General features: G+C 37.6%; 1 protein-coding gene across 3 annotated transcripts in view; it reads right to left on the minus strand.

Moving 5' to 3' along the window:
* Window positions 1-637: 637 nt before the first annotated feature.
* LOC121358344 (chromodomain-helicase-DNA-binding protein 1-like) overlaps window positions 638-27361 on the minus strand; it is a 47383-nt gene continuing 20659 nt past the window's right edge. Inside the window, exons 17-35 of one of the 3 annotated variants that reach the window (XM_041476448.1) lie at window positions 24139-24288; window positions 23346-23494; window positions 22973-23069; window positions 22796-22891; window positions 19659-19835; window positions 19293-19453; window positions 17641-17682; window positions 16914-17044; window positions 16336-16474; window positions 15476-15626; window positions 12463-12585; window positions 11971-12117; window positions 9740-9988; window positions 9183-9323; window positions 6937-7115; window positions 4734-4830; window positions 4468-4525; window positions 3263-3470; window positions 638-3088 (exon numbers count right to left, since the gene is read on the minus strand). In XM_041476448.1, the coding sequence (XP_041332382.1) occupies window positions 2725-3088; window positions 3263-3470; window positions 4468-4525; window positions 4734-4830; window positions 6937-7115; window positions 9183-9323; window positions 9740-9988; window positions 11971-12117; window positions 12463-12585; window positions 15476-15626; window positions 16336-16474; window positions 16914-17044; window positions 17641-17682; window positions 19293-19453; window positions 19659-19835; window positions 22796-22891; window positions 22973-23069; window positions 23346-23494; window positions 24139-24288 (2859 nt within the window). In that variant the 3' untranslated portion in view covers window positions 638-2724. The remainder of the gene's footprint in view (window positions 3089-3262; window positions 3471-4467; window positions 4526-4733; window positions 4831-6936; window positions 7116-9182; window positions 9324-9739; window positions 9989-11970; window positions 12118-12462; window positions 12586-15475; window positions 15627-16335; window positions 16475-16913; window positions 17045-17640; window positions 17683-19292; window positions 19454-19658; window positions 19836-22795; window positions 22892-22972; window positions 23070-23345; window positions 23495-24138; window positions 24289-27361) is intronic. The other 2 variants (XM_041476447.1, XM_041476449.1) reach the window with 2 other exon arrangements.

Genomic DNA, 27361 nt, shown 5'->3' on the forward strand with positions numbered 1-27361 from the left:
GACTGTTCTATTGATGTGGTAGAGTGGATCCAAGATTCCAGCTCACTACCCAAACTGGAAGAACTAGACAGTGGATGTGGATGCTCCAACTTCTAGATTTTCACCACTAGAAGATGCATAGCACACATGCACAACTTTACTAGCCACCACTAGCTTAACACTGCTTCAGTAATCAAGCTCAAAAGCAGAGTTCAAAACCCTCCAAACCCTAGGAAAATTACAGCTAATAAATGAAGAAGCATTATCTGAGTTGCAGCCTACATTAAATTAGCTTAAATGTACTTGGCTAAATTATATTAACTTAGAATGTGCAGCAGCTGTGCCTATAGTGAGATTATAACAGGTACTCTGAACAGGTTTTGGTTCAATTTTAATGCTTTTGTGTAACCCTGGTTAATTGGAAAAAATTGCTCAACTGTCCTGGGTAATCCAAAATGTTATTGTATTCCATATCTATCTGTGTGATGTCATATGCCAATATTGTTACTCTCTCTTCAAGACCTGGTGGCTAGAAACAGAACCATGGAGGTTGGCAGATGCTGGGGTCCTTTTAAGGTCAGGTCAGGGACACTCAGGCAGAGGCTCTCTTGTCCTTTCTCTTTCGTTCTCGCCAGGAAAGCTGAGGCAGGTCTTTGGACCTTTTTTTTCCTTTCTTTTTTGCTGCCACCACCTAGGATAACCAGTCGTGGTACCATGCCAAGAAAAACAGAACAGCCCCTGCTCCATATGGTTGCCCCAGCCCACCAACAGTGCCTGGTTGAATCAGGATACGGAGTCTGAGTTATCCTAGTTGGCTGCCTGCTGCTTTTGCTGAGGAGAAGGTATAGTCCCTCCATGAGTTCCAGCTGCAAATCCAGTTCCAGCCGCCAGTTTTTGGCTGCCTTAGTCAACAGAGCTGCCACCATCAGAGAGATAAGAGGGGCATTTGGCTGTTTTTTTGAGTCTAAGGTTTTTTAAAATTTTGCCCTTGTTCCCTGTTAGTTGTTGTTTGGGGGAAGAGAGAGTTTTTGCTATCGCAGAGGTTCAGTTGCTGTGCTGTTTTTCTTTATTTGTTCTCTCTCTTCACACGTGGTTGGGAGGGGTTGTTGTCCACCATTTCTGCCTTTAACTCTCAGACTGTGACATTGTCTACAGAGGGCATCATCTTGGGGGAGGGGTTTCTCCACCATTTTGTTTTCTTTGTTCCTGGGGAGTCCATGAGATTCAGCATCTTTGTATCTAGTGATTATTATTGTTATTTTTGCCTGCTGCTGTTTTGTTTTTTAGTAAACTGCCATTTTTTCACTTATATCTTCTCGCATTTGTCTCACCTTATTGGTGAAAGGGGAGTGGTTAAAACTAAAAGGAGAGGTAACTAATTTTGGAGTGTCCACCCCTTAAATTGCCTTAAACCAAGACATCAACACATTGCAAGATGAAGAAAAATTGGAACAACGTATTAGCGCCAACCACATGATGCCAGGGTAGACATTTATCTTCCCTAATTATGTTGTGTATTTAGTACTTAAGAGTTGAATATTTTTATGGTTACATGAGAAAGATGGATGCTGTAGAAAAACACCAGCAGAAAACAAGAGCTCACATTTAATTTTAAATTTAATTTGTCAAACAGAAGCTATCTATATACAGTGTGTATTGCAATCATTCTTGTAATAGAAAGTCATTCAAATCTAAAATATTAACTGGCTGCATAGCACATTTGACATTATTGCCCATTTCAAGAGGGAAAACAATAAATTTCCAATAAATTTTGTCTGATTTGGATTCAAAAGTGTTCAGATATTGAACATGCCTTCTTTAAAACCTGTGGACTGAAAAACTTTTCAGACCACAGTTTAGCTGAATAGTTCCCATTTCATTACAACAAATGACAATATTGTCAGTTTAACAGAAAAATAAAACCAAAACATGTATCTGAAGCATCCAATAAAAAGGGGGCACTAAATGGAATAAAAAGGTTCCCATCTCCATTTTTGCATTCTGAACAGTGATTTCATAAAAATATTTTTATTAAAAAGTCTTAGTATATTGACTCTGTGACAAGAAAGATTGAGTAGGTAGGGAAAGGAACAAGCAAAAACAAATCTCATTTAATTAGTCTGCAATATTATTCAGTGATTTCTTTTATTTTGAAAAAAGGCATTATTACAACTGACCACAAACAGGAGAAATCCTGGCTATTTTACAGTTATGGGTACAGAACTTAAATATTCAAGCTTGTGATGCAAAGCGGCAAGGTGAGTGCAGTATACAATGTAAATAAATAGCTTTGAAATGTGAACAAATGTCCTTGAGAATTCTTTACTAAGAAAACAAAAAAAACCTCCTCCTCATTTTTCCCTGAAACATGATCACAGGTCTGTGTTTAAAATCTCATTTGCAAACATAATTTAAACTATGTTCACCCTAAAACCAGTTTTATGAGATTCAGTCAGAATGGGGCAGTGTTGAGGTCCCTGTAAAAGTAAACATTTTCCATTTCTTAAAGAGGGGGAAAAACCCCCCAGAAAACACCTGCCACCAACATTTGCAGCACAGTGCAGCAGAAATTTTAAATACAAAAATATTTTTCTATTGTTTGGATAATAGACCTTGCATCCTGGAAAGAAGTAACAATGCTGTGACTAACAATATCCAGTCCATATCTTTCAAGTCACATAAGGCAATTACTGTGTTAGTTTACTGTATATGGCTAAAAGATGGTCCAGAAAATGTCAGTCTTTGTTATGTTTTCCGGCTACTCCATGTATGTTCAGGTGTACTTTTGTGATCTGATGAGTGTTCAAATGGAGATCTGTGTCCTATAGGAGATCTTGACCCATAAGGAGACCTCTGATCTAATGGTGACCTTGGGCCACTACCAGAAGCTCTGTGGTCTATTTGCCAGTCTGAGTGGTACCTATAATCTCTGGAAGATTTATGATGGATATACTCTGAAGTGGAACGGTGATCTGAATGTATCCTGTGGTCTGAATGGGACCGGTGATTTGAATGAGGCCGACTGTCTTTTAAACTTCCTTCCAGGTTTGACCTGTGATCTCTGCTCCTGTGGTCATCCAGCTTTCTACGTTTACCATCACTATAGTATCTGGAAAAATTTACTTATTACTGAACACATAGTAAGGACTACAATTATGTCAATTCAACAGAACTGCATAAGAGAAATGTCTTTGCAATTTTGCATTACTTAGAAAAGATTCACTGGTGTTTACTACAAGCATACTAAAAAAGCAGGAAAGGAATTTTTAACAGAACAATTTACCTGCTGTCTTGTTTATAGTGATCCCAGTCTCTGTGGTCTTTTCCATTGCTGAAGGCTGAATAGGACCTTTTCCTTGAGTCACTTTTATTATAAGCATCTTCCTGATGCTTGTCCTTATGATGATCATAGTACTGTGACAAATGTCTATCAGAAGAATTATCCCTGCTACTGTCATCATGGTTTGTATTCTCCTTCAGTCTTTCAACACCTGTTTAATAAAGCAGAGGTTGTAAGGAAGCCTCATACAGTAAAAAATATTTTCTTTACCCATTCAAACAGCACTTCTATCTGTCAGATTTAAAGCAATGTGAAAATGGCATTATAGTTTGACAGAAACAATATCTAAATGATTGAAAGATAAATGCAGTAATGTGAGCAAACTGAGAGAGACCTCAGAAGGAAATAGAAGGCAAGCAAGCTAGAAACATAGATATGTAGGACTGAGAAACTAAATTTTTCAGCCTTACAGACTGCATGGAGAAGATCAGTGTGGTCTAATTGAGCAGGGAGTAGAAATCAGGTACCTTTAGTAGAGCAATTTGAAACAGAATGGTAGGAAGTTCCTCTCTAAGGAGACAACCCTAGTGAGAACACTAGTTTTAGAGGTACACCTTCTTAATGAAAGGTTTTTAGTGGTATTCCTAAAATACATTATACCCATTATTACCATAGTATTATTATTATATATAAATTTTAAAACCATGATAACATACTCTAGGTTTTATATAACGATATAAAAAAGTATTACAAGAAGGCAACTGTGGGAGCATAGAAAAACAGTATTATTGTCAATAGTAAAAGACATCCCATATAACTGATTGCTAACCATAACTTCAGGGAATATCTTTATTATGATATGGTGGCATTACAACTGCTACAAACAGGTAAAGAGCCTCCAAGAAGTTTACAAGTGTTGAGTTGGTCTCTCTCCCTTCTCAAAATTAAATACAAAGAAGTGTGGGTTTTTAAAAATTAATTTACATACTTTAAGAGAATGGCCAAATAACTTGCTACTAAAATCTCTAAGTGCCAAATTCAGTCCATGCTCAGTTGAATTTCATGAGCAAACTAGTGAAGTTATGCTGTCAGCCTATCCCTATGATATCCATCAGTATGGGAGTTCTAGGAGACAGTTTTAAGTTTATTTCATTTTACATACCATCATTTAAGATATCCAGCACAATAATATGCTCCAGATTTCTTACCTGGATTTCTAATTACATGTGTATTCATGTTGTTGCTAATATTCTGGTCACTGTGCTGCTAAAAGAGACAAGTACAAAAACTGTCATTGATAAATCCCAAAGTTGCATCTGAATTCTTCAGAAAATATTCTAAGAAAACAAACTAGTTTACTATGAACAGTAAAATACATTTAAAATGTATTGAGTGAAAACAATTGATACTTTATAATAACAATTATAAAACTTAGAATATATTTTTGTATATTTAGAGAGTCTGAAAGTATTACCTGAGATTCTTGGCGTTTTTTGATTGCATGTTTATACAGCTTGTGCAGCTTTCTGGCATCAAATTCTGTAAACTTAGAGACAAAAATCCACAGGTTTCTGAGGAAAAAGAAAGAGAGGCTATAATTCTTCCATATATTAGTTTTTATTGTGTCGTACAACAGAACATGGACTTAAATGAAATAATTTTAACAGTATTTCAGTAAACTGAATTAATTGTAAAGTCTGTTACACAGAATATTGTCTAGCTGCACAGCAAACATTACTTAGCTGTATTTAAAACTTTTCAGAAATTAATTAATTTAATAATTTGCCATTTTGTAATATTTATCACAATGATTGAAGAATGCAAACTGCATGAAAAATAGTATTAATGGCAGTTTTGTTAATAGAATGATTTGGCAATTGCATAAAAATGTAGTTTTCAATTTGTTGTGCAATTCTTCTGAAAGATTATTTGAAATATGTCAGAAAACTGGAGTATTTACTACTCAGTAAAGATTCTTCTGAACTTTAAATCTCTTGCAGTATAAAAAATTTGATCTACGTGCCAAATTTCCTACAGATATCAGGGACGGGATTTTCCCATGAAATTCCAAAGCCTGGTCAAAGCTTTTGAAACCAAATGAGAAATCTGAAAGAGGATGGAAGCAGCATGCCAAAATCTTTGATCCTAATCTATGCTATGAAAGAAGAAAGCAAAACAAAACAACATTTTTGGTGTCAAGAAGCCAGAACCTTAAAGACAAGATTTGCTTCTATGATTGCAGACACCAGATCTAAAGTCTAGAATTCTTTTAGCAAAGTTTACAGGTGGAATGCTTAAAAGACTACAGAATAGTACTGTTCTAACTAGGTTTTAGTTCAGAAACATCTCAAGTGTGTAGGCTCAAGAAGCATCTATCTGTTCTTTTACTGTGATGATTTAAATACTATAGTTTTGGCCTAGAGGTTTGCAAAACTAGACAAAACCAGCAAATGGTGTGCCCAATGACATCTGTTTAAGAAATATATAATGAATACCTTTACTAAATTCTATGTCTTATAAAAGATAAATAAAACACATATTTTAATAATCTATGCGTGGTACTATAGCATTACTATTAATTAATATTATAGTAGCTCTACCACACTCATTCTTCACCAAAAAGGTAGTCAGGCATTGAAACAGGCTGCTCAGGAAAGTGGTGGAATCACCATCCCTGGAACTGTTCAAAAAATGTATGGATGTGTCACTTGGAGACATGGTTTAGTGGTGGACACAGTGATAGTGCTGGGTTAACAGTTGGACTCAACGATTTTAGAGGTCTTTTCCAACCTTAACAATTCTATGAGTCTATGATCCTACTATGAATTTCCATTTAAAGAAACATAACATTTACCAAAGTGTCTTTAAGACATGGATATTGTTTTTGTATTTCAGTTCACTTCAGTATTTTAAAATAAAGCAAGTACAAACAGCAGAAATATTCTGTTAACAGTCTGCAAGAAAATGAAACACTTGACTGAGCTTCGTATATGGAAGTGCAACCATATTTGCAACCATAAAGGATTAAAGTGCACATTATGATAAGACTAAATCTAACTGCATTAATAACTTAACAACAAAATATAGCAAGTTTATAAACCAACATTTCCCTCAATTTTTCCAAAGTTATCACCTCACATAAGAACACTTAAAACTCTTATTTCATTTTGAAATACATTTCTGAGTATGTTATGATAAATGTTTTTTATCAAGTCAGTTAATATGATTTAGAGTATATTTTTAAAAAGAATAAAGGATTCTGCAACTCAAAATCATTCAAAGTTCAACACACACATTTATAATGGCCTGTTTTTAGCATGAATAAAAACCAAGACCAAAAGTCAATGTTGAAAAAGGCAGATTCTTTAATGATAAGAACTCTTTTCCACTAAACATGAAATATACTCTAAATACAGTTATTTTCTCTTTGCATTTGGTTTTAAAAAGTAAGAGGACTCCACCTACTGGACAAAATGCATTGCTATGCAAGTATAAAAAAGTGAAACCAATAAAAGCTGTAACCACTTTTAATCATCTTTTCATAAGTCCTTATTTAATACAGCAGAAAAATAAAATAAATGGAGAATAATAAATGAGAAATAATTAAAAATTATTCTACTTAATATAAGCTATTATGGATTTCCCTTTTTCAAGAAAAATCATGCAGAATAACTTACTTTCTCCACTGTTTAATTTGTTCAGGATTTGTGTACTCCTTTAGACATTCAGTAATGTGGTCCCCAATTTTGATTAGGCACTGTCTAGTATGTTCCAGCTGTTCCCTTTCAGAAAGGCCTTTCTCTGGTCTATCCAATTGTTTCAATGCTGCTTTAACAGGCCTCATTCTTTCTTTGCACTGTAAAATTTTTTTAAAAGTAACACATTAATTCAAAAATAAAAAGATAAAAATCATAAAACATGACTCACCATTACACAGGCAAAGACAGTACTGTTGTAAGCCAAATGAAAAACGAGTCTTTGCTTGCAGCTCTTTTAGTTTTACTATAAAATTTCATTTGGAAAAGTAGCTTTTTGAATCCAGTTGAAAACTTACTTATGTATGAAAGTATTAAATTGTATGTAACACATATTAAAGATTTAAGAAAGCACTAAGTTAATATAAAAGATTTTCTGAGGGGAAGGAATTACTAGGTTTTACAATCATGGGTTTAACTTTCAGCACAAGTATATAGGACAAAAGTTATTTTACTTTTTAGAGCCTTGAAAGCTATACAAACTCAGTGCCAAGATTAGGTATGAGAATGTTTAATATATTTTAAGTAGATACTTTCTGCAACAATTAAACTTGACATTCAACAGAGGATCAGCATTCCTTCTCTGTGCAGCTTTTAAGCCTGAGTTCTATGCAGGTACTAGGATAAAGCTAGTTTAGGTGTGCCCAAATTAGTAACAGTGATGACAACACATGTACTCATAGATATATTTAATATGTGTATGCTTGAATTTTCACACTAATTTAAACATGTTAATAGTAAATACAGATAAACCAGTTAGCATGTTTTAAATTATAGACCTTTGCTTGGAAATACCATTCAATCACAATGGCAAGGTAGATGAAATGCATATTTTTACCTGTCACAAGATAGACAAGAAGTCAAATGAGTTAGCCTCAACAACCCACAGCAGTAATTTCCATTTGAAAAGATAAACATGCTAATTAGATTGCATCTGATCATGGCATAATGATAAATATACCTTCCTGAACAGAGGGCCTGGACAAAAAAATGTTCTATATTCAAACCCAACCTATTACTCCCACTAAGGAAGGAAGACAAGTCTACATATCCAGAATCAAAAATATGAGGGATTTTGGAGATCACAATCACTGTGTCAACATCTAGGGACAACTCAAAAATCAGTGAAGCTGTTTCATTACCAGATCATGCCATTAAATAATTAAGCAGCTACATTACCTATTGCACTAACCACAGCTTAAGCAACTTTTAAAAAGACAGTTTACAAAGTACACTGCTTAAGTGTAGAGGTGAACAGAGAAGCGCAATTGTATATGGGAATTGTGTGATTTTCAGTCACCTAGCTACTCACAAGATATCCTGGAAATTATAGATGAATCACTTATAACATCATTTAGATTAAAAAAAAACAAAAAACCGCAAAACAACAACCCCCACATAGGTAAACTAGTCAGTACCATACTGATGAGAAAACAAGATCATTTGCTTCTTACAGCCAGCACCACAGTAGACCCAGTAAACCTGTCTAGCAGTAACAGACAACTGTTGAAAGCAGAATGATAGAATTTTTACAGCAGAAAAGTAGCTGCTCAAAGTAAATTCTTAGCATCCTTCCAAAGTCCCCAATCAACCTATAAAATCTTACATACCTCCCTTTTGTTCTTCCAATATTGTTTCTGTTGTGGACAAAAGTAATGATATAACTGAAATTCTTTTGGTATCAGAGATATCACTCCAGCAAGATATTTCTAAGGACTTTAGGATTTGTTCCTTCCTCTGTCTAATGCAGGAAATCTGTAATACTTTAAGAGCAACTTTCTCTAGTTAGCTTACAAAGAACAAAGGGGTATTTGATAAGGCCAAGTCAGAGACTACAGCAACTGCATTAAAATTCATTAATTTCTGTCCTTTAAGAAGGACATGAATTATTCTTGAGGATGTATCTTCACAGTCTGTATTTTAAAATTATAAAGCACACACAACTAGACAAATACTCTTCACTATACTGCATAAATGCAATAAAATAAAACTGTTAACCTGAAAACAAAACTGAATTTAGTACAGTGTCAATAAGCCTTCACTGATCTAAGATTTTACTGGCAATAGATATGTGTATTATAATACCTAATAGCAGAATCAAAAACATCAGAAATTGTACTCATTTAGTATATCAAGTGTAAACACTAAGTTATCAACAAGGGACTTACCACACTGAATGTCCTCTGATCCAGTTCTTCAGATTCTTCTGATATTGGAACTGTTTCACTTGTTGCAGTAATATGAACTGGAATATCCAACAATGAAACTTTTTTACTTTTTTCTTTATTTTCAGATTTGAGTTCATTTGCCTAAGAAAAAAACCATGAAAATTTATCTGATAAGCAAACCTTATTTTTGGGCTGAAATTATACTGTAATTAGACAATCACTGCATTCTCTTCAATAATAACAAAAAGAAAGAAAGAAAAATCTGTCATGTAGTGATAGTACCTTTTATTTTCTCTCTTGGAGGGATGGAGAAGGAGGATGGACAAGTTTCTTGCACCACTTGCACTCTCAGTCCCACTAAGCTATAGATCTTTAATAAGGTAATTTCCCATTTCATTTGCCTGTCCTTGTACTTACAAGTGGCAAAAATAAAACTTCACATGATTCAAAAAATTTCAATGAAATTACTGATCTAAAATATCTTTTCAACTCAAAATCATTCACAAAAATGTGGTGGCCTTTTCTAGTGCCATATAAGAAAAAATAAACCTAGTTACCTTTTCTTCCTTTACTTCTTTTTCTTTCTGTGTGGATTCTTTTAGTTTGCTTTCTCTCTTTTCTTTAATATTTTTTAACTCTTTCTTATCCTCTTTTTTCTCTCTTTTTAAATGCCTCTTATTTTCTTTTTCTCTTATCTCTCTTTTTTCCACAGATTCCATCTTTATACCAATATCTGGCTCAGGCTTTTCTTCATTTTCTTCTGCTTTTATTTTTTTTTGTGAACATTTCACTGAAACAATCTCATCCTGAAATACACAACCATATATGTCACATCAAATAGAGTTTCTAACTATACAAATTTTGCAACCATCAGATTAAAATGTACTTTTTTCTGTGTGTGGTTTCTTCAGATTTAGGTTTAACACCTATCAAATGGAGCTGGATGCAGTTTCAAAACAAGATGAGGACTACTTACTCGTTTCCTTAATGTGACACAAAACAAGTATTGACTGGGCAGGGGTAATGGGTGTGTGAGAGATTAAATCCATTTAACTTTTGTATTACCAAAGAAATCTGCTCCTGTAAAAAGTAGTTAAGCTGCAAAGAGATAAAAGCAATAAGGAACTAGACCTCACAAGACTGAGCTGATTTTTCAGGGCATGGTGATGATAAAAGACTTCTGTTCTGGTAATTTTGTTCCAGTAACTTTTGTGTGACCCCGAATTAAACAGTCACAGTCACAGGAGAAGGGAACAGAGTTCCAACTTTTGCTTTTTCAAAGATGTTTTGAAGAATCTAGTGTCTTTTCAGCTACTTTCAAAGTCACAAAATTAGGTGCAACGTGGCCCCTAAACCTAATCTGTCGGGGGGTTTTTTTCTTCTCTATAGTGGTTTCTGCTGTGTGATAAATAAATGAACCAACAAAAACAGAGTCCTAAAGGAACACATCAATCAAGAGTAATAAAAACATAACAAAGTTGAGTAGCCTATTAGAACAATATCTATTGAATAATAGTCAAACTTAACAAGTCCATGGGCCCTGATGGGATGCATCCACATGTGCTAAAGGAATTGGCAAACATCACTGCTAGGTCACTCGCAATCATCTTTGAAGGAGGACCCAGGGAACTACAGGCCACTCAGCTTCACCTCAGTCCCTGGAAAAGTGATGGAACACCTCACTCTGGAGGCCATGTCTATCCCCATGGATGACAAGAAGGTGATCAGGAGTAGTCAGCATGGATTCACCAAAGGGAAATCATGCTTGCCCAACCTGATTGCTTTCTACAATGGGACAACTGGCTGGATAGATGAGAGGAGTACATATTGCCCACCTGGACTTCAGCAAGGCTTTCAACAGTCTCCTGTGACATCCTCATATCATAGTGGACAGTGAGGCAGATTGAGAACATGGCTGAAAGGCAGGTCTCAGAGTGTTATGATCAGTTGTAGTCTAGTTGGAGGCCTGTCACTATTGGTGTCCCCTAAGATTCAATGCTGGGCTCAGTATTGTTTAACTTGTTCATTAATTACTTGGATGAAGGGGTAGATGCCTCCTCAGCAAGTTCACTGATGATACAAAGCTGGGAGGAGTGGCTGATACCTCAGAGGGCTGTGCAGCCCTTCAGAAGGACCTCGACAGGTTGGAGAGATGGGCAGGAGGGCACCTTCTGAAATTCAACAAGGCAAATGCAGGGTCGCTGGGTCTCTTCAGCCTGGAGGGGAGAGATCTGAGAGGGGACCTTATCAGTATCCCCTTATCTGAAGGGAGGGTGTCAGAGGATGGAGTCAGGCTCTTCTCGGTGGTGCCAAGCAATAGGACAAGAGGCAAGGGGCAGAAACTGGAACACAAGAAGGTCCACCTGAACATGAGGAAGAACTTTACTGTGCGGGTGACTGAGCAATGGAACAGATTATCCAGAGAGGGTGTGGAGTATCCTTCTCTGGAGATATTCAAGAACTATCTAGTCACAATCCCGAGTAACATACTCTAGGGGACCTAGCTTGAGCAGGGAGGTTGGACTAGATGATCTGACCCATTCTGTCATAATGAAAGCCCTGACATGCACAGAAGCATTCACTTGCATGTCTCAAAACACTATTTATGCTGTACTTTCTAAGCAATCTTGATTTTTTTCCTGAGCCTGAGCAAAAGTTTCTACCTGAAGAATCATAATCAGTAGTAAAAATGGATTAGTCAGAAACATTAGTTTTATATTTAGATTTTTAAATAAAATTGCATTTCAAGAAGATAAAATGCTCAAGTCTTTATATGAATGATGTTTACCTCATTATACTCATCATCATCAGATTTTTCTGAGGGTGGTGATGAGTCACTTTTTATTTCTTCTTTAATTTTTGCAGCCTTTGTTGTTCTATTCTTCTTACTTCTTGCTTTCTTCCTCTTTGAATTGCCCTGAATGTAAATTAGCACCTTTGTTATGTCAACTGACAAGTGTCTTGCATCACAGTTGCAGAAAAAGATTTTGGTTTTTATGTTAAAGAAAGCATCCAATTTATTTATTGCCACTAATGACCACCACTTTTCTCAGGATTGGAGACCAAGCCTAATGCAACAGTAAAGAATATTTACAAATAAGGAAGAAAAAAACAATATTAAACTTGCAATACATTCCTTGAGTTAGTCTCATATAATTCAATTACCAATACAGAGAAAAATGACACAAAGAAGAGTGGAACTAAGAATAAAACAAGTATCTGCTGACATTCCCATAGGTATATTATGTTATTTCACTACTGAATATTAAGCTTAACTTACTGCACCAGTAAGTCTTTGCACTTCTTTTCTTGCAAGGTCTTTATTCAGTAATTTAATGAGGTAATCTGCACGGGTCTGCAACTGCTTTGCCTGCGGTTTCTTATCTGGGTCATCAGGTAAAATCTGAGGAGAGCAATGGTAGCATCAACTACAAGTACACATTATCAGATTAGGAAGCTGCTAGTGTGAAGCACTGGGAACAGAAAAAGCTGAATTAAAAAAATAAGTAAAAAAACAATCCACTCCAACTATACCTGACCAATATGCAGGCAGCCTTAAGGAATGGAGAACTTAAACATTTTATTGTTCCTCAAACACACAACTAATGTAGTCTTGAAAATATTCTCACAAAATTTACAGTCAGCTCAAGAAACTAGCCTCAGATTTCTGTTTCCACTCTCATAGTTCATCTAAAAAATTCAGAGCTCCTGTACCACTGTCATCCACAGATCTCTTAGTTCTGCTGTGTGCTTCTAAATGCATTAACTCATTACCACAGGATATGCAGAAGCCAAAAAAAAAAAAAAAAAAGAAAAAGAAAGAGTGGTTTCATAAAACAAGCAATTAATGGAAGGCAGGGACAGGAGATCATTAAACAGATTTATATACAACCCTGTCTCCTCAAATCCCAAAGCTACAGGTTGGCAGTACCATTGTGTTTGCTTCACTCCAGTATTTCCCTAAGTGTTTCTCACTACTTCTAAGCAGCCATTGCACTACTTCTAATCTGACAAATACAGCAATTCTCATGTTGCAAATGAAAGTCACTTTCAAGCAAAGAAAACAGGGTTGAGAAACCAGACCAAAATCCCCAAACCAACTTCCCTCCAAAAGATCAATAATAAAATTACAGAATTCATAGAATTATTTAGGTTGGAAAAGACCTCTGAGATGATTGAGTCTAACCTTTGACCAATCATCACCTTGTCAACTAGACCATGACAATAAGTGTCACATCCAGTCATTTCTTGAACACCTCTGGGGATGGTGACTCCAACACCTCCCTGGGCAGTCCATTCAAATGTTTAACAACCCTTTCCATGAAGAAATTTCTCCTGATGTCCAACTATAATCTCCCTGGCACAGCTTGAGGCCACATCCTCTTGTCCTGTCACAAGTTGCCTGGGAAAAGAGGCTGACCCTCACCATGTTACAACCTCCTTTCAGGTAGTTGTAGAGAGTGATAAGGTCTGCCCTGAGCCTCCTTTCCTCTAGGTTAAACAACCCCAGTTCCCTCAGCCGCTCCTCATATGACTTACTCTCTAGACCCTTCAGCAGCTCCATTGCCCTTCTCTGGACTCACTCCAGCACTTCAATGTCTGTCTTGAAGTGAGTGGCCCAAAACTGAACACAGGATTCAAGGTATGGCCTCACCAGTGTAGAGTACAGGGGGACAATTACTGCCCTGGTTCTGCTTCCCACACTATTTCTGATACAAGCCAGGATGCCATTGGCCTTCTTGGCCACCTGGGCACACACTGGCTCACGTTCAGCTGGCTGCTAACCAGCAGCCCCAGGGCCTTTTCTGCTGGGCAGCTTTCCAGCCACTCTTCCCCAAGCCTGTAGCACTGCGGGGGGTTGTTGTGACCCAAGTGCAGGACCCAGCACTTGGCCTTGTTGAACTGAATACCATTGGTCTTGGCCCATCAATCCAGCCTGTTCAAATCCCTCTGCAGAGCCTTCCTACCCTCCAGCAGATTAACACTTCCACCCAACTTAGTGTCATCCGCAAACTTACTGAGGGTGGCCTCAATCCCCTCATTCAGATCAATAAAGATATTAAACAGGACTGGGCCCAATACTGATCCTTGGGCATGGCCATCCAGCCAGTTCTTAACCCATCAAGGACTGCACCTGTCCAAGCTGTGGGTTGACAGCTTTTCCAGAATGCTGTGGGAGACAGTATCAAAGGCTTTGCTGAAGTCCAAGCAGACACATCCACAACCTTTTCCTCATCCACTAGGCGGTTTGCCTTGTCATAAAAGTAGATGAGGCAGGTTAGGCAGGACCTACATTTCCTAAACCCATGGTGGCTGGGCCTGATTCCTTGGTTGTCCAGTATGTGCCATGTGATCACACTCAAGATGATCTGCTCCATAACCTTGCTGGATACCGAGGTCAGGCTGACAGGTCTGTACTTCCCTGGATGCCCTTCCAGCCTTTCTTGTAGATGGGCATCACATTGGTCAACCTCCAGTCATCTGGAACCTCCCTAGTTAGCCAGAACTGATGACAAATGATGAAGAGCATCTTACTGAGCTCTTCTGCCAACTCCCTCAGTACCCTTGGATGAATCCCATCTGGCCCCATAGACTTGTGGGTGTCTAAGTGGCTCAGCAGCTCACTACCTACCTCCTCCTGGATTACAGGGGGACTATTCTGCTCCTTATCCTTGTCTATCAGCTCAGGGGGTCAGTTGTTCTGAGGATAACTGGTCTTACTGTAAGACTGAGGCAAAGAAGGCATTAAGTACCTTTGCCTTTTCCTCATCCTTGGTGACGTTTTCCCCTGCATCCAATAAGGAATGGAGATTCTCCCTGGCCCTCCTTTTGTTGTTAATGTATTTGTAAAAACATTTTTTATTATCTTTCACAGCAGTGGCCAGGTTGAATTCTAGTTGAGCTTTTGCCTTTCTAATTTTCTCTCTACATGACCTAACAACATCCTTGTACTCTTCCTGATTTGCCTGCTCCTTCTTCCAAAAGTCTGGAATTAATTCAAATTAACACAACTAGAGCATTTAAACTAGGGAAGCAAAAGATGAAAGAGAGAATTCAAGTGATAGAGACACAAAGAAATACAGAAACATAGCAGACTCTAAGAAGGTATACTTCAACTGAATACACAAAATCTTAAAAATCTAATAGTTTAGCAAAAGGATACAAAGAAGTACAACTGACCTAACTTCTGGGCAATTACAGTTATCATAAAATAAACTCTTTCAGTAACTCTTCTTATTAACATTATTACCTAAATAAAAAAACTCCTTGATGAAATTTTGCAGATGACATACCTTCTGTGTCAAACTGAGATCAGGATCCATTTTTATCATTTCCCAGCTGCCATAGCCATATTCATAGATACCTATTAACAGATTGGAATCATCTTCCTTACCCCAATCTATATCAAAATGAGCTGCCTTGGTGTGGCATGGGATGACATATCTAGTAGAAATAAATTAGAAATATAAATAAGCAAACTTCTCAAACTTAGTAAGGGATAGAAGAACATGCCACATATTACTGAGATCCTGGTATATTTAGTAAGTAATCCACATAATTATCAGGCTTTCTTACAATTTCTATAAAATATTTATTCAAATCAGTACCAAAACATGTTTTAAAGGAGATCAAGATTAAGATATAAAACAGTCATCTATCTGTGGCCATGGACTGAGTCAGAACTGGCTAACCATGAAGATAAGCTTAGAATATTACTCAAGTGTAACTGCTAAGTGAATAAGCAGATAGTCTAGGGACTATGATACACAAGGTAGTAAGCTAAAAAGTTCATAGGTCTAAACAACTACTAACAATTACCATCTGCTCCATTTTGACAAATATTGCATTCTCTCAGGCAAAGGTGACACAAAGCAGTTCCTCAACAACTCTGATTTCTAGCCTGGAATAATTAAGAATAACTGAACCCAGTCCCCAATGAATACAGTTCAGAAGCCAAAGCAAATACTGGCTTCTAAGGAGAGAGAAGAAAGAATAAAGAAAGAATGTGGAGCAGATTTCTGCTGCCAGTTTTTAGAGGTAATGGAGTGGCATGGGTTTCCCAGTGTACTCAGTCTGGATTGCTTAAATATATTCATAAAAGCCTTTAATAACTTTCTACATTATGGGTTCCTTTAGGAAGAAAAAAAAATACCTTTTCCTTTCTTCTGGATCTGCAGGAATGGATTTGTGCAATGGTGCCAACTCTTCTTCATGAGAAATAACTAACTTTGCATTCACCTGCACTCCTGATATTCGGAATGTTGGGCCTTTAACTTTCCCAAATCTACCTCCTTAAAATAAAGGAACAAATTATTAAAATAGTTAGCTTTTATGTGTGTCTTATAGACAAACATAGAGAAAAAAAAGAAAGTTTGATGCTATAGCAGCAGACATTCAATTATAGGAAATGAATTTTTCTTAACCAAATGCTTTAATTAAACACCAGAACCTCAAGGTCTTCCAGTTAATACTAGCAGATTAATTTTAAATTTCATGGTAAAGCAAAACCATATTGCATTCTACTATGACAACTCACTCAGGGAAAGGGGGAAGAAAAACAAAATCAAAAAGTCTTCTTACTAAAATCCTTTTTTCTAAATCACCTAGCATGCTAACATTTTGCTAATGTTTTCCCCTAACACAATTGTTTTGTTATTATCAGAGTGCAAGAATCATTCATATCTCTTTGACACTTTTTATTCCTCTCCCCCACCCCCAAACACACTTTACCTGCTCTTTCTTGGCCAAAGGAATTGTCCTTTAAAGCCTTAATGCATCCATTATGTACAAGTTCTCCCAGACGTCTAAGGTCTATCTCAGATTTATCAACTAGCTCAGCATCTCTAGCTATAGCATCTAACCTGGAAGAAAACAAATATGTTTTTACAGCTCTAAAACTTTAGTATTATGAAGGACTCCTTCAGATTTTGAAACTAGAAAAGTGGTCCTGTAAGTTATCATTCATCCACACTTGCTGTGTAAAATTTTAATGCATGCAGTTAAAAGCAGCTAAAGAAAAGAATACAGAAACTATAAAAAAGGGTATTTCACATAAAGGACTATACAACAGGAAATATAAAGGATCCTATCGATGCAGTTTTGAGTTACATTTCAACACATTCTTTTAAATAGAAAAGGAACCATTATTAAGTCTATGGTTTTATTCACTTATTAAAAAAACCTGAATGACTGTCACTAAAGCAGAATTAACAGAATAGTAGGTTAAGTATGAAGAAAAAGCAAGCAGTCTTGCAAAATGTAAAGATTTCTCAAACTGGCTGTGTACATACATACCATATACGATGAAAGGAAAAAAATAATTTAAATTCATGTCATAGTACAGGCAAAAGATTAGGCACACTATTTCCTCTTTAACCTAAGGTTTCTTGGTGTAGTGTTTAATTTTAATGGAAACAAGGTACCAAGTTGCTATACAAATATAAGCAAATTAGTTTACCTTTCAAGTGGGCCACCAAATTTCTTGTAACTCTTTATAAACCTAATAACAGAAAATAATTTTGCAATTAAAAATTGTATGCTTAACTATATTGGTTTTAAAAATGTACACATAAAGTCTTAGTACAAGGCTATGTGGACAATGCAAAGAAAATAAGAACTAGAGAGACTAGGATGGCTTATTATATGAAGACAACCCACATTTAAAACCAGAGTTCTATTTGTTTTAATAAATTATATAAATAAAACAACAGAAGATACAATTTCTTTCAAAAGTTACTTTACTAATTAGTTTCACATGCCAAAGAATTCAGCAGTGTGATGTGTCTAATCATAAAAATCAAATGTGGATTTATAGTAAATTGAGAATTCAGATATTATGTTAGGTCTCTTATAATAAAGAGAAGCTAGTGGCAATTTTAAGGTGATTTTAAGACTTAGGAAAACATAACATGAAAGATAAAGGAATGCAAGCACCAGAATACCCTTGACAAAAGCAGCAAACCATTATATATTAGATAAAATGAAAAGGAAACAAGGCTCTTAAAGGTTATTTATATAATCAAAAATATTTTATAAGCTGTACAGTATTTTAGAGAAAAATGAATACTTAAATTACAGAAGCAAGTAGCATTTCAAAAACCAAAGTAAAGCAAAACAATTTCTATTCCTTCTCCCAAAGAAGTATTTTTAGCATCAAATATTGTGGAACCAGCTGCACAGATTCACTTATGTACTGGGTTTTGCTGAGATAAAGTTAATTTTGTTCAGAGCACCATATCTGCTAGTATGTTTTGGATTTGTGACCAAAGCATTGTAATAACATGCTAATGTTTCAGCTCTTGCTTAACAGTGTTTTCACAGCATCAAGGCCTTTGCTATTTATCATACCACCCCACCAGTGAGTAGGCTGGGGGTGCACAAGAAGTTGAGAGGGAACACAGCTGGGACAGCTGACCCCAACTGACCAAAGCGTTATTCCAGACCATATGGTGTCATGCTCGGCAATAAAAACTGTGTAGAAGGAGGGAGAGGGAATGTTTGGTGTTATGGTATCTGTCTTCCCAAGTAACTGTTACATATGGTGAAGCCTTGCTTTCCAGGAAATGGGTAAATGCTTGCTAGTGAGAAGTGGTGGATGAATTCCTTGTTTTGCTTTTCCTGTGCATGTGGCTTTTGCTTTCCCCATTAAACTGTCTTTATCTCAACCTACAAGTTTTCTCATTTCTACCCTTCTGATTCTCTCCCCAGTCCCTCTGGAGGAGACTGAGCAAGCAGCTGTGTGGTGCTTAGCTGCCTACCGAGGTTAAACCACAACAACATAAAATTTTTTTTTTTTTTTAGTTTTAAAATGCCTCATATAACATTAACACAAATACAATGGCAAGAAATTTAAAAAACCAAAACTTGCTGAAACTTTTTGTAGAACATTTTTTAAACTCAAGTTATTCCTCACCAAAATAGGTTCAAATTCTGCACATAATAGTTCCTTACATCAGCACCCCAAACTACTCAAGAGTAAAGCCTTAAATGCCTAGAATAAAAAATTTAAACTAAATAAATGCAAAATAGACTTGTTTCCATATTTTCAAACTCTAAAATGACAAAAGAAAGTTTTGTCCCTTTAAACATGCATGTCCCCCCACATCTTACCGCCTAATCTCTGCATCACTAAATCCTTTAATATTTTCTCGAGGAATAGTTCGCGGTCTTCCACGTTTTTTTGGTCGTTTTCTTTCTGAGACTGAGTCACTATCAGATCCAGAATATCTTCTCCTCCTACTGTGTTTCCCTTCACTTCCATTAAAGCTGATCTGGAATTTCAGATTAAGTAGTTCAAAGCTACATGATTAAACATTTTATTAATGTTATCTAGCCTGTCAAAAATGAGGGGGGTGTGTGTGTGGGTGCCACAAACAAAAACCACCCAACCCAAAAGTACAAGCCAAAACAACTGCAATAGAAAACCCAAATAATAACAACAACAAAATCAGTTAGTCAGTCAAAACCCAGAGATACCTGTTTAGCACAGTTTCTCATCCTTGGCAGCATATATATTTCTTCAAGTTCTTTTTGTCTTTCTTCCTCTTCTATTCGTCGCCGCTGGACTTCTGGAATGATTTCTTCCCAGTTTCTTAAATTTTGTTCTGGTTCCAACTCAATGTCATCTTCATCCATATTTGAAAAGTTAGCCACCTTAGATATTGGAAGATAAGTATTTTCACCAAATCAACACATCCTTTACTTATACAAAGAGCCAGTAATTAATATATTAGGAAAACTTAGTTCAGAATGACACTATTTATTTGTATATACACAAAATGTACACATATAAAATGCTTCATGAAGGACTGTCTCTAATGAAAATATTTTCAGAAATGAAACACACACTGCACACAACATGGCTAAATATAAAGATAAGAATATTTTTCTTCTTTTACAAGTTGAGAACTATAAAACCACTATAAAAGGCATACCTGATAGCTGTGATTGTTGTTTAAATTCCCTCAAAACAGAGAGCAAGTCTAACTATATGTCAGAGTTAATATGAAAGTATAATAATGTAGAACTAACTAAACATTAATAAACTGTAGAAATCACAGTATATTGCAAATGAATGATGAGCATAAAATTTATTTACTACTCTACTGATCTAAAGAAGCCCAGCCCTGATTTAAATAAAACCAAACAAAACCACACCAAACTTAAACAACAAAAAGACCCACAAAAACAAAGAAAAAATGCCCCAACCAACAAAAATACCTCACCATCCACAATTGGACTCACTCAATATTTTAAGTATTATCCAGTTAAGCATATCTGGCATTTATGTTTACACGGGGTGTGAAAGAAGTTTCTGAAAGTCATTAGCTAAGAAATCCAAATTTCATTCTTTGTTTTCAGAAGTACTATAGGTGCTTAACAGCATAAAGCATTAAATTAAAAACAGCTCTCCCCAGTATGCTAACAATTACATCAAGGACTAATATATTTGTAAATATCTTTCTTATTTTGTTAGCAAAATATACTATGTATTTTACATGCTTGCACTGGAAGTAATTACCCTGTTGTATTGGTTTTGCACAGCCTGGGTTTTTTTTTGGGGGGGGGGGGGGGGGGGTGGGGTTGTTTTTTGGGGCTTTTTTGTTTGGGTTTTTTGGGGGGTTTTTTTTTTCTTGGTCCCTCTGCAGGCCGTGGTGATGACCATGGTGAAGCAGGTTGTCCCTCTGCAGCCCATGGGTCCACGGGGGATGCAGAGATCCACCCACAGCCTGTGCGGGAGGTGCTCGCAGCAGAGCGGGTAGATGCCTGGAGGAGGCAGTGGTCCAGTGGAAGACCCGGTGGAGAGAGAGGGCCCCTGCTTCCAGGCTGGAGCAGCCTGTCCTTGGAGGACTGCACTCTGTGGAAGAGTGACCCATGTCACAGCAGTTTTGGGTGGACTGCCTGCCCGTGGGGGGAATTCATGTTGCAGTAAGTGTGGTAGGACTGCTGCTCATGAGAGTGGACCCATGCCAGAGAAGTTCACGGAGAACTGTCTCCTGTGGGAGGGACCCCATGGTCTTATGGGGAAGGACTCCTCTCCCAGAGTAGTGGAAGAAAAATTTGGGTGATGAACTGACCAAAACCTGCATGCCTTGTCTCTCTGCGCTGTCAGTGGGAAGGAGGAAGGGGCTGAGGGGAAAAAGGTGTTTTAAAGGCTTATTTTATTTCTCATTATCCTCCTCTGATTCTGTTAGCAATAAATTCACTTTGCAACCTTAAGTTGAGCCTGTTTTGCCCTTGAAGTGTTTTCTCCTGGTCCTTATCTCAACTCATGAACCCTTCATTAATTTTTTTTCTCTCCTCTACCCAGCTGTGGCAGGGAAGGGTGAGCGAGCAACTCTCGTGGGTGCCTGGCATTGGGCCAGTGTCAAACCATGACACCTGCATAGGTGAATAGACATTGCATGCCAAAGAGCTAACTTAGTGTTTCACACATTTCACAGAATCACAGAATATGCTGAGTTAGAAGGGACCCACAGGGACCAAAGTCCAACTCCTGGCTCTGCACAGGACACCCCCAAGAGTCACACCATGTGTCTGAGAGCATTGTCCAAACACTTGAACTCAGACAGGCTTGGTGCTGTGACCACTCCCCTGGGGAGCCTGTTCCAGTACCCAACCACCCTCTGGGTGAAGAACCTTTTTCTTATACCCAACCTAAACCTCCTCTGACTTAGCTCCATGCTGCTTCCTCAAGTCCTGTCACTGGTCACCAGGGAGAAGAGATCAGTGCCTGCCCCTCCATGTCCCTTCGTGAGGATGTTGAAGACTTCGATGGAGTCTCCTCTCAGTCTCCTCTTTTCCAGGCTGAACAAGCCAAGTGATCTCAGCTGCTCCTCATAAGGCTTCCTCTCAAGGCCCTTCACCATCCTTGTGGCCCTCCTTTGGATGCTCTCTAATAGCTTAATGTCTTTTTTTATATTGTGGCACCCAAAATTGAACACAATACTCAAGGTGAAGCCACAGCAGTGCAGAACAGAGTGGGAAAATCACCTCCCTTGCCAGGCTGGCGATGCTGGGCCTGATTCCCCCCAGGACATGGTTGGCCCTCCTGGCTGCCAGGGCACTGCTGACTCATATTCAACTTGCTGTCAACCAGGACACCCAGGTCCCTTTCCATGGCGCTGCTTTCCATCCTCTCATTCCTCAGTCTGTCCATACATCCAGGGTTGCTCCATCCCAAGTGCAGAATCTGGCACTTGCCCTTGTTAAACTTCATATGGTTGGTGATTGCCCATTTCTCTAATTTCTTGAGGTCTCTCTGCAGGGCCTCTCTGCCTTTGAGGGGGTCAACATCTCCTCCCAATTTTGTATCATCTGCAAATTTACTTTGTATCCCTTCAAGTCCTGTATTCAAGTCATTTATGAAGATGTTGAAGAGCACAGGGCCTAAGATGGAGCCCTGTGGAACCCCACTAGTGACAGGTTGCCAGTCTGATGCCACCCCATTCACTATAACCCTTTTTGCCCAACCCATGAGCCAGCTGCTCACCCATCACATGATGTGTGAATAATGTAAGAATGAAGGAAAGATAAATAGGTAAAGAAGAACAAAAAATAGCATTAATAAAGGAAAGTATAATTAAGGAAAGAGGGAGGGAACAGAGCAATACCTTGAACTGTGAAAGCAACTCATCTCCTACAGTCAGTGGACCTGGTTCATTTTCTCGAGTTTCAGCCCTCTTCAGGATTTCATCTATATCCATTTCCTGAAACAGAAGTTTCTCTTTACAACAAAACAATTAATATGTTTCTCTGTCCACCAAGTGTAGATGCACTGTTCCATTTACCTGAGGCTCCTCTTCTTCCCCTTCAGGTTCTTTAAAAAGTTCCTCAGCACCGAACTTTAAAATTGCTGATAACTCTTCCTTATTAAAAGGTGTTGAGCTGAAATACAGAAAGTTTCACATAAACACTTTATCTAAGTGAATGGTTTCAATTTATTATGACCATGAGTCAAATTTCCTTTTGTCTTAAATAAAAACTAGTTTTAATATGTAAAAAAATAAATGACATTGACAATATACTTTGCAGTCTTTACTCATATAACTCCTTACCACATAATTTTTGCCTTTTATTAACCAAGTGAAATGACTTGAATTTTTACTCAAATAGTCAGGTATACTTAAGCATAAGGTAATATGAAAGAATAAACAAATATACCTGGAGGGAGTAGAGCCTGTATGTAGTACAGTTTTCCCTGTAGTATCCATTCTCTGAATTACTAAGTGATCTAACACCATCTTTTTCTTGGCTCTTTCAAGAATGTCTTCTTCTACTGATGCTTTTGTGACTAGCCGATAAATATTAACCTATGTATATTACAAAAAAGGTTTTATTTGCCTGCCCACAAATTACCCATGAAAAAATACACAGATGAAGTTAACAAAAAACCCTTGAGCAACAACAGGGAGAAATATTAGCCATGATTACAAATCTAAATCTTACTGAACTAGTATTGCATATATGAAACCAGTCAATCATGTTATCACAGTCTCTATAGAAATTATATTTTAAAAAGTTCTTAGACCTCTCCACTAAGTTTCTGTGATTAAGTGCAAGCATGGCCACAAGGAAATGTGTTATGTCTGATTACTACTTGAAGTATTCTGCAAGAAACCCAAAGAGAACTACAAAGCATTAAACAAAGCAAAATGGATGTGCCTTAAGTACAGCAGTTACTTTCTAGAATGATACAATGCCAATAAACGTGGGGCAAGTCTGCAACTTCTCCTACCCATCCATATACTACAGCTGCTGTGCTATCTCTCTGTATAGGGAGATTTTAAAAAATATTTAAAAGGCAAATCATTAATATTAACATTTTTAGATATTTTAAGCAAGTATTGGTTATTCTCAAAATACATGAGGACTGTGATGGGCCAGACAGACAGCTTATGGCTAACATAATGCATTCTTCCTTCAGGTTTGGTACTTAAAAGAGAAGCACATGTACCTGTTTCTTCTGTCCAATCCTATGAGCTCTAGCCTGTGCCTGCAGATCATTCTGTGGATTCCAATCAGAATCAAATATAACTACAGTGTCAGCAGATGCTAAGTTTATACCTAATCCTCCAGCTCTGGTAGACAGCAAAAAGCAGAAGTCCTGAAATTATAAAAGAAGAAATAGCTTTATATATATTAGCTATAATATTCCTTTAAAGAACCAATATGATACTTCTTTATAGGCTCTGTGGAGCAGACTATGAACTCATATATTTCTTTAAGTATATCATAAACATTTGTTAGACTTGTAATACAAGAAGTTGTTTGTCATGTGTAGAGCCAGTGGATTGCTATTTGAATAGAATAGACTAGACTATTTTGGTTGGAAGAGACTGACAACCACGATACAGTCCAACTGCCTGACCACTTCAGGGCTGACCAAAAGTTAAAGCATGTTATTAAGGGCATTGTCCAAATGCCTCTTGAACACTGACAGGCTTGGGGCATCGACCACCTCTCTAGGAAGCCTGTTCCAGTGTCTGACCACCCTCTCAGTAAAGAAATGCTTCCTACAGTCAACTCTGAACCTCCCCTGCCCCAGCTTTGAATCACTCCCATGTGTCCTGTCACTGGATCTTAGGGAGAAGAGCTCAGCACCTCCCTCTCCACTTCCCCTCCCCAGGAAGCTGTAGAGATTCATGAGGTCACCCCTCAGCTTCCTTTTCTACAAACTAGACAAACCCAGTGTCCTCAGCTGCTCCTCACAGGACATGCCTTCCAGCCCTTTCACCAGCTTGGTTGCCCTTCTCTGGATACATTCAAGGACTTTCACATCCTTCTTAAGTTGTGGGGCCCACAACTGCACACAGTACTCAAGGTGAGGCCACATCAGCACTGAATACAGCAGGATCATCGCTTCTTTTGACCAACTGGTTCTACTGTGTTTGATGCCCCCCAGGATGGGGTTTGCTTTCTTGGCTGCCAGGGCTCACTGCTGGCTTATACTGAGCTTGCTGCTGACCAGCATCCCCAGATCCCTTTCTGCAGGGCTGCTTTTCACACACTCCTCTCCCAATCTATACTTGTGCACAGCATGACTCTATCCCAGGTACAGGATCTGGCACTTGTTAAATTTCATGCCACTAATGGTTGCCCGATGCTCCAACCTATCTAGATCCCTCTGCAAGGCCTATTGTCCCTCAAGAGAGCCAACAGCCCCTCTCAGTTTGGTATCATCAGCAAACTTGCTAATGGTGCATTCAACTCCTGCATCCAGATCATTGATAAAAATATTGAACAGGACTGACTGGCTTTAAAATTGAACCCTGAGGGATACCACTAGTGAATAGTCACCAGGCAGATGTAGCTCCATTCACTACAAACCTTTAAGCTCTGCCCTTCCATCAGTTCTTCACCCAGCACACCATGAACCTGCTCATCTGACAGTTGGACAACTTGTCCAGAAGAACACTGTGAGGGACAGTATCAATGACCTTACTAAAATTGAGAAAAAACTACATCCACTGCCTTCTTTTCATCCACTAGGCAAGTTGTGGATGCCATGGGACAGAGAGAGAGAAACAGCAAGTGTTTCTCACAGAATGGCCTTCAACAAGTATCAGTCCACTGTTTTCTTTAGACCAGCTAGTATTTTTTATAGGCAGTTAAGCACCACGCAATCACTTCTTGCCCACACCCCCAGTGGGATGGGGAAGAAGAAAGGAAGACTGAAAGCAGGGAAACTTGGGGGTCAAGATAAAAATTGTTTAATAAGCAAAGGAGAAGTGGAAAAAGAGAGAAAAAAAACAAAACAGAACAAGTGATGCAAATGTAATCTCTCGCCACCTTCCCATAGGCAGGACTGATGCCCTGCCAATTCCCAAGGAAAAGATGGCTAATCTCCCTAAACCCCTTCCTCTACCTTTTTTTATTGCTGAGCATGATGTTATAAGGCATGGAAACTCTCTAGTTAGTTCAGGCCACATGCTTGGTTATGTCCCCTCCCAACCTCTTGTGTACCACCCACTCTATTCACTGGAAGAGCAGAATGAGAAACAGAGAAGGCCTTTATACTATGTAAGCAATGTTCAGCAACAGCTAACACACTGGTGTGTTATTAGCATTGTTTACATCACAAATCTAAAAGACAGCACCATATGAGCTGCTATGAAGACAATTAACTCCATTCCAGCCAGAACTTGTATAAGTACAAAGCAAACTGATATCAACTTCTCTTGCGAACAGGTATCGGCTTCTCCATGGTTTAAAGGAAGCAGCACTCTAGAAGATGAACAAAAGCCACTTGGGGAGAAAAAAAATCAAGCAAAACACTGCCAAAAAAACCACCACCACCCCTTATTGTTAAAGCCTCATGTGTGCCCAAGTTCATCTGTTTTTTTGTAAAGAAAACTAAAGTGTTCTGCTGGGGTCAATGCTCTTCAACATATTCATAAAGAATATGAAAATAAGATGAGTAATGAGGTGACAAAGTTTGCAGATGATATGGAGTTATTCAGGGTCAACTACAAGGGACTACAGAAGGATCTTATGAGAAAGGCAATAAAAACCATATGAAACTAAAGATAAATAGGAAATAAATTTGAGTTTTAAGCACAGTCAAAGCTAATAGAAGCCATTACTGCTAAGGAATGAGTCCTTGGAGTTGTAAATATTTCCATGAATACTTTAACTCAGTATTAGCAAAAAAAAAAAAAAAAAAAAAAAAAAAAAAAAAAAAAAAAAAAAAAAAGGGAAAAAATTTTTTTTTAAAAGAAAGAAGGTATGAAATTTATTATTAGGAAAGAAATAAAGAATAAAACAGGTAACAATTTTATTGCTGCACAACTCCATAGTTTGTCTTCATTCTTGAATACTGTGTGAAATTTGGATCCCCCTTCATCTTAAAAACTGTACAGTACAACTACAAGGATTCCAGAAAAAGGCAAATATGTCTGTACTAGAAATTTAAAACAGAACTAACTTCTATATTTAAAAAATATCTGAAGTTTATGTCATGAAATGAAGTCCTTCCTCCTCAACCATAACAGAAACATAAGTTCAGCAGCAACTGACAAATGCCATGCTTCTATTACTGAAAAACCCTGTCAGTATAGGAAAAAAGACCTAAGATTATCAAAGGCATGGAATGGCTTCCATAATAGGAAACCTAAATAAACCAGGAATCTTAAGTGGAACACAAACAATGGTTAGAAATCAGTTCTTCAGTTTCTTCC

This window comes from Pyrgilauda ruficollis, unplaced genomic scaffold, assembly GCF_017590135.1.
Source record: "Pyrgilauda ruficollis isolate IOZ18807 unplaced genomic scaffold, ASM1759013v1 scaffold383, whole genome shotgun sequence".
Classification (NCBI taxonomy): domain Eukaryota; kingdom Metazoa; phylum Chordata; class Aves; order Passeriformes; family Passeridae; genus Pyrgilauda; species Pyrgilauda ruficollis.